Below are 8,989 nucleotides of genomic sequence, written 5' to 3' on the forward strand. Positions count from 1 at the left end.
ATTTTTAAATTAACCTTACTAAATAATCTTAATACCTAAAATAAAAATTAAATTAGTATTATTTTACAATATTAATATTACGATCTTTAAAGAATTGGGCAAAGGTTTAATATTATTTCTAGGTAAGTCTGGTGTTTTTGTTTTGTTTTGTTTTTTTGTTTTTTCTGTTTGACTCCCAAGTCTTTGAACCAAAATGTGGACTACATTTGCTGTGTAATGTTTTCATTCAATACTATATATGAGTAGGCCATTAAATGATGGATGAAGTTCTGACTTTTGTTACATACGAATAGCACACTTTGATTAATCAAAGATTTTTTTTCCTTCTTGGAATTCCATATCCCCGGCACAAATTCTTCAAAGAAAACAGATAAAAAAAAAAAGGAAAAAAAAAAAGAGTAATTGTCTCTAAGCGAAAGTAATGGGAAAGAGCTTAAAGTCTAAAAGCGAAATGTAGAGAAAAGAAACTTTTGACTTGTGAAAATATAGCTTTCTTGAATTGATTAGAAATCTGTCCCTCTTTAGCAGAAATTTTCCTGCTTTTGGGAAAATTGTGTTCCCATTTTAATAAGCAATTTGTTAATTTGTTTCGAACTTCACTTGAGTGATGAGTCCCAGGAATTCGGTGGCGTATTCCCTCAGAAAATCAGCCATGTAGGAAATGGTTTGTATGATTACAGCTACCATGACCGCCTTGTTTTTTTCTTTTTTCTTTTTTCCTTTTTCTTTTTCTAATTTTTTTTTTAATTTTTAATTTTTTTTTCAATTTTTGGTTTGAAAAATGAAATCAGGAGTAGGTAAGACAGGGACACTCCACCCACCACCTCAAGTTAGAACCATATTGGAGAGTAGTGGCACCCTATGGATTTGACCCCACAAAGTGATGGATCCTGTAAATTTGTCAATATTTCCGCTTGGTATTGTTAGTCAATTCCACTAGTTTGAGTGAAAGAACCTAGTCATGATCATGTGTGATTTCCACGAAGTCAATAAATTATTGGCTAGATCATTTCTAGCATTAGTTGTATTGGTCTTAGATTTCAATCAAGACACCTTGTTTCTATGGTCAAGGTAGTCACTAGTCATTTTCCATTCAATTAATTAAAATTTAAATTAAAGTGGAACAACTCATATAGTACTATAACGTGACTAAGAAAAAGTGGGTTTGTCTTTGTCTTCACTCACTCGTATAGTACTATACAATAATAAGAAAGAAGGAAAAGCTGAGTAGTCATTGTGTTCACCTTGGATATGCTGAGTAGTCATTGCGTTCACTCTGGATCATCTTCTAGGATCGTCTTCTATATATTTCTCTTGAATCAAATAAACAAGGAACAAGGAAGAGATATCAGGTAAGGTTATTCTCCACTGATGTGGATAAAGTATTGCTCATATGCTTCTCTATCTAATGATTCTAACTCTCTTGCAGGTGATTTAGTTTTGATTGATTAAATTAGGCTTGATCTGTGAGATGATTCTTACTGGTTTTTCTTGATATATATCCAAGTATGCTGTGCTTGTAGGTTTTTTCAAATCATATTAGATGGATGGCCTTTGTTAAATGTATCTTATAAATGAGTTATTTTTGTTGACACATTATTCTTCTAAATTCTGTCAACTTTTTTATTTTTATGTTGAAGTTAAAATTTTAATTCAATTCAAGAAAAATATTAACTACATATTGGAATAAAAATTTTACAGGTGCTCTCTTCTAGAGAATTGAATATTGTCATGGAGAGAACTTCGATTATGGGTTTCATTTTACCCATTCTCTATTTAATGACAATACAACTTGCTTGCAATGGTGATACTCATTTTGATAGTTTACAATCCGATCGAGAAGCTCTTATTGATTTCAAACAAGGTCTCGAAGATCCCAACAATCGACTTTCATCATGGAATGGAAGTAATTATTGCCATTGGGAAGGAATTACTTGTGAAAATGACACGGGAGTTGTCATTTCAATTGATCTTCATAACCCTTATTCTCCTGAGGATGACTACGAGAATTGGAGCTCTATGAGCTTGGGTGGAGAAATTAGACCATCATTGGTAAAACTCAAGTTTTTGAAATATCTAGATTTGAGTTTTAACTCATTTGAAGACATCCTAATTCCTCCATTCTTTGGGTCATTGAAAAATTTACAATATCTAAATTTATCGAATGCTGGGTTTAGTGGTGCAATTTCTTCAAATTTAGGAAATCTTTCCAATTTGCAGCATCTTGATATTTCTTCTAATGATTTATTTGTTGATAACATTGAATGGATGGTTGGTCTTGTTTCTTTGAAACATCTTGACATGAATTTTGTTAACCTTTCATTGGTAGGACCTCAGTGGGTGGAGGTATTAAACAAACATCCAGTTTTAACTGAGTTGCATCTAACTAATTGTAGCCTCTTTGGCTCAATTCCAATGCCAAGCTTTCTTAATTTTACCTCACTTGCTATTATAACTCTCAGTGACAACAATTTCAATTCCAAGTTTCCTGAATGGCTTGTAAATGTTAGTAGTCTTGTATCCATTGATATAAGCTATAATACATTACATGGAAGGCTTCCACTTGGTCTTGGTGAACTACCCAATTTGAAATATTTGGATTTATCTGGGAACAACGATCTTAGAGGCAGTATCTTTCAACTATTGAAGAAGAGTTGGAAAAAGATAGAAGTTCTCAATTTCGGTGCAAATAACTTTCATGGTAAGCTTCTTGCATGAGTAGAAAATTTGATATTATTTATTAATTTACTAATATGTAGTTAAATGTAGTTGATGATTGTATATGTATGCTCCTGTTGAATATCTATTAGTATAGAATACCAGATAATTACTATATTTTTTTTACTTATTAAAAACTAATTTCTACCTATAAAAAAAAAATGTTATTTTGAATTGCAAATTTCTTAAAAGGAAATTTATTTTCCTTTTATCAAACAAAAAAGTTTATAATTTAGCAATTCATGCTTGTCAAGAATATCTATTATTTAATAATTTGTGTGTAATGACAAACTATCAGAGGTGTTTATTTGAATAACTTTGAAAAAGGACTGTCTACTGGTAATAGAATTTTTTTCATCCTTTGCCTCATTTTTATTTTAGATTACTTGATCAAAGATTTACTACTGTTAATAATAATAATAATTATTATTAAATTAAACAGTAAAACCACTAGCTACTTTGAATTAAATAAAATAATATTAGGCAATATATATTTACACCCTTTTTTTGGGGTTTTAAACATAAAAAATAATATTACTTTTGTAGTAACTTTTATCTAAAAAGGTAGAACTTCACGTTTTTAAAAACTATCATTAAAATTTTTAAATTTAAAATAGTAAATTTTTTTAATATTATTTTTTCAAATAGCTTTTTAATCGATTATAAGGTAAATCATTATTATTTGTATAAAAAGAGTTCAAAGTAGTGTTAAAAATAGCAGGGACCAACTTTTTACAACAAAAAAAAGTGATTGCTGTCATAACAATTGTTATTTTGATAGACCATCCCTTATAAACTTATTGATTAGATTAGACCTAACGGTTATTTTGATAGATTGTTCATTGTCCCTTATAAGTTTTATTGATTAGATTAGACATATTTTTATTTTTAATTTTTGATTGATTGTCCCTTATAAATTTTTTTCATTAGATTAGACTGAATTGTTATTTTAATAAATTCTCTTATAAACTTTATTGATTAGATTAGACCTCTATTGATAAAACTAATTTTTTTTTAAATATTTAGATTTGAGTGAGTACAAGGACATCCTCATTCGTCAATTCATTTAAATGATTCTATTTTATAGCATATCCTATACATTTGAGCCAAATTAACTATAGACTAGTTAGTTGCTTTATCATTTTATCATAATTAACTTAGTAGAAGCTTTCCACTTTTCACTTTTTTTTTTGGTCTTAGTTTCTTTTACAAGTTATTGTATTCTTAAATTGTGTTTTTTTTAGTCTTAGTTTCTTTTATAAGTTATTTATTGTTTCAAAATAATATATTCAGTTGAATTCTTAAAAGAAATTTAGTTAATCGACTTAATTTAATTTATTAAATAGATTAAATATGTTTTGAAAAATGATTTAATATCACAATTTAAAGCAAAAATAACTTTAACTATTAAGATAAAATAAACGACTTATTATTAATCTCAAATCTTTCTTACCTCATTTATCTATATTTAATGAGTATATTTTACAATTATAATTTTACATTCAAACTAATTTTTTATAATAATGTTTTTGTACTTATCTTATATATCTGCAATATGAATGTTTAACAAATAAACTTATTAATAAGATTAGTGAAAATATATTATATGACATAAAATTAACGAGGGTAAATATGTTAATTTAATGATTTAGAATAATTTTAAGTTAATTTTACTAAATAACCTTAATAATTAAAGTAAAAAATAAATAAAAAAAGAAGTAATAAGTTTTAAGTCAATATAATTTTTATTTTTATTTAAAGAAGAAAAAAGTCATATCCTTGCTTTTTTATTCACCAATGCATTATATATATATATATATATATATATATATATATATATATATATATTTACTTTTTCTTTAAATATTAAATGTTTCATGAATTAATTTGTTTTCTTGATTATTATATTATTCACTAAATAATTTTAATCAATATTTATATATATATTTCTAATCCTGGTCATTGCAGGTTCAATTCCAAGCTCCATTGGAAAGTTTTGCCACTTGAGATATTTGGATTTGAGTTCCAACCACTTGGATGGAAATTTACCAGAGGCCATCAAAGGACTTGAAAACTGCAGTTCTAGAAGCCCTTTGCCTGATCTGATGGAGTTACGCTTGAATGACAATCAGTTGACGGGAAAATTGCCAAACTGGTTGGGTGGGCTTAAAAATCTTGTGAGACTCGATTTATCCAACAACAAACTTGAAGGTCCCATCCCTTCTTCTTTAGGGACACTGCAACATCTGGAGTATATGATGCTTGGAGGGAATCAGCTTAATGGAAGTCTCCCATACAGTATTGGACAGCTTTCTCAATTGCATAACTTGAATGTTTCTTCCAATCATTTGACTGGAACTCTCTCTGAACAACATTTCTCAAAGCTGAGGAAGTTGGAGGATCTGAACTTGAACTTCAATTCTTTCCGTTTGAATGTCAGTTCCGATTGGGTTCCTCCTTTCCAGGCGAATTCTATTGCCATGGCTTCATGCCATGTAGGCCCTTCATTTCCAGCTTGGATTCAGTCTCAAAAGAACCTCTGGATATTTGATTTCGCCAATGCTAGCATTTCAAGTTATATTCCAGACTGGTTCTGGGATATTTCTTTTGATCTGCTGGACTTGACTCTCTCCCACAACCAATTGCAGGGTCGGTTACCAGAGATATTAACATTTTCTGGTATTCTATATGTTAATTTCAGCTTCAATCTCCTTGAAGGGCCTATTCCTCTTTCCGCTTTCGGGGTCGGTATACTTGATCTCTCCCATAATAATTTTTCTGGCCATATCCCATTGAGCCAAGGTGAATCCATGTCGTCCTTGACTTCCCTCACTCTTTCAAACAATCAAATAACAGGCCCCATCCCATCCAACATTGGTGAATCCATGCCAAACTTGTATTTCATTTCGCTTTCGGGTAATCAAATAACAGGAACCATCCCAGATTCCATACGGCTACTGAATGGTCTTCAAGTGATTGATTTTTCAAGGAATAATTTGACTGGAAGCATTCCTTCTACCATGACTAATTGCACCGACCTGAATGTTTTGGACCTGGGAAATAACCGTTTGTCTGGGACGATACCAAAGAATTTTCATCGGTTATGGCGGCTCAAATCACTGCACCTGAACCACAACAAGTTTTCAGGAGAGTTTCCCTCGTCTTTAAAAAATTTGTCAAGATTGGTAACCCTTGATCTTAGCTATAACAACTTTTCTGGGAAAATTCCAAAATGGATTGGAACTGGAGCTGCGTTCATGAATCTGAGTATTCTAAGTTTGAGGTCCAATGCATTCACTGGAGGGCTTCCTGTTCAGCTTGCAAATTTAAGTTCATTACATGTCCTGGACCTTGCCGGAAACCGTCTGACTGGCATCATCCCACCTGCCTTGGGCGATCTCAAGGCCATGGCTCAAGAGCAAAACATCAACCGAGAGATGTTGTATAGGGCGTCTGCAGCCTACTACTACCAAGAAAGGTTTGATGTGAGTTCAAAAAGCCAGATTCTACAATATACCACGACTCTTTCTCTGGTTGTTAGTATAGATCTATCCAACAACAAATTTAGTGGAGAGTTTCCCAAGGAAATGACCAACTTACATGGTTTGGTGATTCTGAACTTGTCAAGAAACTGCATCACTGGCTCAATTCCAGAAAACATTTCAAGGTTACGTCAATTATCATCTCTGGATCTCTCAAATAATAGGCTTTCCGGTGTACTTCCTCAAAGCATGTCTTTGTTGACATTTTTGGGCTATTTGAACCTGTCCAACAACAATTTCTCAGGTATGATTCCTTTTATAGGACAGATGACAACTTTCAATGCCTCTATTTTTTATGGAAACCCAGGTCTTTGTGGAGCTCCGCTTGTTAGAAAATGTGAAGATAATCCCGAAGGACAAAGTGCTAATGATGATAAGGATGAGGATCACAATGGCTTCATTGATGAGTGGTTTTATTTGAGTGTTGGTTTGGGATTTGCAGTGGGTATTTTAGGCCCTTTTTTTGTTTTGGTATTGAAGAGATCTTGGTCTGAGGCATACTTTAGTTTTGTGGATGAAATTGTATATAATCTGGGGTTAGAAAGAAGAAGAAGCTGGAGAAGAAGAAGAAGAAGAAGAACCCATGGCTGAAACTAAAAGAGAGTGACAATAAATTGTATTTGTATTGTTGTGTGTCCTTTATGTATGAATACAAGCTTTGGAAATGTATTTCATCATGAAATCAGCAAAGAAGCCTTTGAAATTTGGGAATAAGGAACTTGGCCTTTGTTTTGTTTTTGTAGATTTATTTTGCATCATGATTAGAAAACCTATGCCTTTTCATGTTTATCACAATTGCATGACAATAATATATATTGAAATTTCTTGATTAAAAAATTCATTCTGCATTTTCAATTTCATATTGACTTAGCTTATAAATATGTAATGTGGAAATAGTCTCTTGAAATTTTAAAATATGTTGTTGTAAGCGTATTTATGTATTAGCAATTCTGGGCCAAAATTCTCATTGTGTCTCTTAGCTTATACTCTTCAAATCCTCCCTTGGACGCTTGTCTTTTTCAAATTGTTCATGTTTGAAGATGGCTAGAGGAGATGGTAAATACTTTTGGGGTGTTGGATGATGATAAACATTGATCAACCATGTTTTAAACTCTTATCATTTTATTGAAAAATGGAGTGGTTGCTTAAGAAGTGTAACAGTCTTTGCTTTACCCAATTCTTTTTATTTTTCCCTAATTGATCAAACTTCGATCATATCATTTTCAACCATTGAATGGGTACAAAAATATTAGGGTTTAGGGTTTTGGAGGAAGATGATCTTCAAAAATATTAAATGCTGGAGGAATGTACCATAGGATAAAAGTTGAGCATTAGTAATTAAATATTTAGGAAGAAATGGTCAACCATACATCAAAAGAATATATAGTTTTCTTAGTAGTATTTAAGAAATGATCATTTAAACAAAGGACAAAATTGGAGCTTATGAAGAAAGTGATCATGAGAACGCTTGATTGTCAAGAAGCCATATGATTGTCCTAACTATTTGACAATGATCAACCGCCCTACATCAAGTCTTCAATCATTCTACTTAGAAACCTTGACACGATCTCTTAAGAAGGAAGAAGTAGATCCAAAGGCCAAAAATGATCATGACAGCATCTTATCATGATTCCACAACTTATGATCATCCTTGTACAATGAAGAAATGATTGAACATCTAGAGATAAGTTTCCTTAATTGTCTTGGGTATATGAAGGCAACAATCAATGCATAATAGAACCACAATTAATCATCCCGTTCAAAATGTTTCAATGCATAATGAAACATTTAATCATTAAGATCAACTTTAATCATCTTAAAGCACAGACAATCCACATAGAGGAATCTTTCAATTACTCTTTGGGATTGGTAAGAGGACACATGGAGCATGTTGATGAATTTTTTGGGCTATATTTGTCCAGCTCATGAGCCCATATATTAGGCTATTTTATATTTGTGTATTCCCTAAACCCAAATATAGATATATAAATAGCATTAGGGCTTTGACATTATGAGAGAATGAGCATTTTACTGAGAAAAAAGATCAAGGTTGTTTTCTCGTCACTATTCTAGGGCTCAAGGTGAAGTTACAAGTTCTTTCATCAACCTTTTGGGGAAGTCCCTATGGTATGTTTTCTCTCTGATTTCTTTCTATTCATGTTTCCTAGGGTGATGGATTCCCACCTCAAGTGAGAACTTAGTTATTGTATCCCCATTTATTGAAGTAGAATAAATTTTCTCTGTGATTTTTTACCTCCATTAGGAGGGTTTTTCCACATTATACTTGGTGTCTTTTTTTGGTTGAATGTTCTTGATTCTTATTAGGTTATTATTATTCTTGAGAGGTGATTATTATTCTTGAGTGGTTGTTATTCTTGTGGAAGAATCTTTTAACCTTAGTAGGTTAATACTCTAGATCTCTCCCTTTATCTTCCCAACAAGTGATATCAGAATCTGATTGTGGGAATGTTTATTCTTGAAAGGGATGGGGATAGAAGGGAACTCAACCTCCATGATAAAACTTAACAATTCAAATTAGGCTATGTGGAAGTCCATGATGGAAGATTTTCTCACCATCAAATATTTGTTAGATAATCTTGAGATGAATAAAAAGGCAATTGCCTATATTAGGCAATGGATTGACCCATCCTCACATCATCATGTGGCAAATGAAACAAATGTCTATAATCTCTGGAAAAAATTGGAATTAGTGTTTGAACAAAAAATTG

At 31.6% G+C, this 8,989-nt stretch overlaps 1 protein-coding gene across 2 annotated transcripts; it reads left to right on the top strand.

Annotated features, from left to right (window-relative positions):
• The first annotated feature begins 1,260 nt into the window (after window positions 1-1,260).
• On the top strand, window positions 1,261-6,974 carry LOC117921688 (receptor-like protein EIX1). Of its 2 annotated transcripts, none has more exons than XM_034839643.1 (3): window positions 1,261-1,357; window positions 1,702-2,701; window positions 4,687-6,974. In XM_034839643.1, the coding sequence occupies exons 2-3, from the start codon at window positions 1,732-1,734 to the stop codon at window positions 6,849-6,851; spliced, it is 3,135 nt and encodes a 1,044-aa protein (XP_034695534.1). In that variant the 5' UTR covers window positions 1,261-1,357; window positions 1,702-1,731; the 3' UTR covers window positions 6,852-6,974. The 2 variants fall into 2 exon arrangements, with proteins under 2 accessions (XP_034695534.1, XP_034695533.1); XM_034839642.1 differs by having other exon boundaries at window positions 1,261-1,352.
• Window positions 6,975-8,989: the final 2,015 nt, after the last annotated feature.

Source organism: Vitis riparia, chromosome 9, assembly GCF_004353265.1.
Source record: "Vitis riparia cultivar Riparia Gloire de Montpellier isolate 1030 chromosome 9, EGFV_Vit.rip_1.0, whole genome shotgun sequence".
Taxonomy (NCBI): Eukaryota; Viridiplantae; Streptophyta; class Magnoliopsida; order Vitales; family Vitaceae; genus Vitis; species Vitis riparia.

What these genes read in the sequence shown, in the direction of transcription:
- LOC117921688 (XM_034839643.1), top strand. Translation starts at nt 1,732, where the DNA reads ATGGAGAGAACTTCGATTATGGGTTTCATTTTACCCATTCTCTATTTA. An exon ending in CGGTGCAAATAACTTTCATG is followed by an intron (nt 2,702 to 4,686) that starts GTAAGCTTCTTG and finishes TGGTCATTGCAG; the next exon opens with GTTCAATTCCAAGCTCCATT.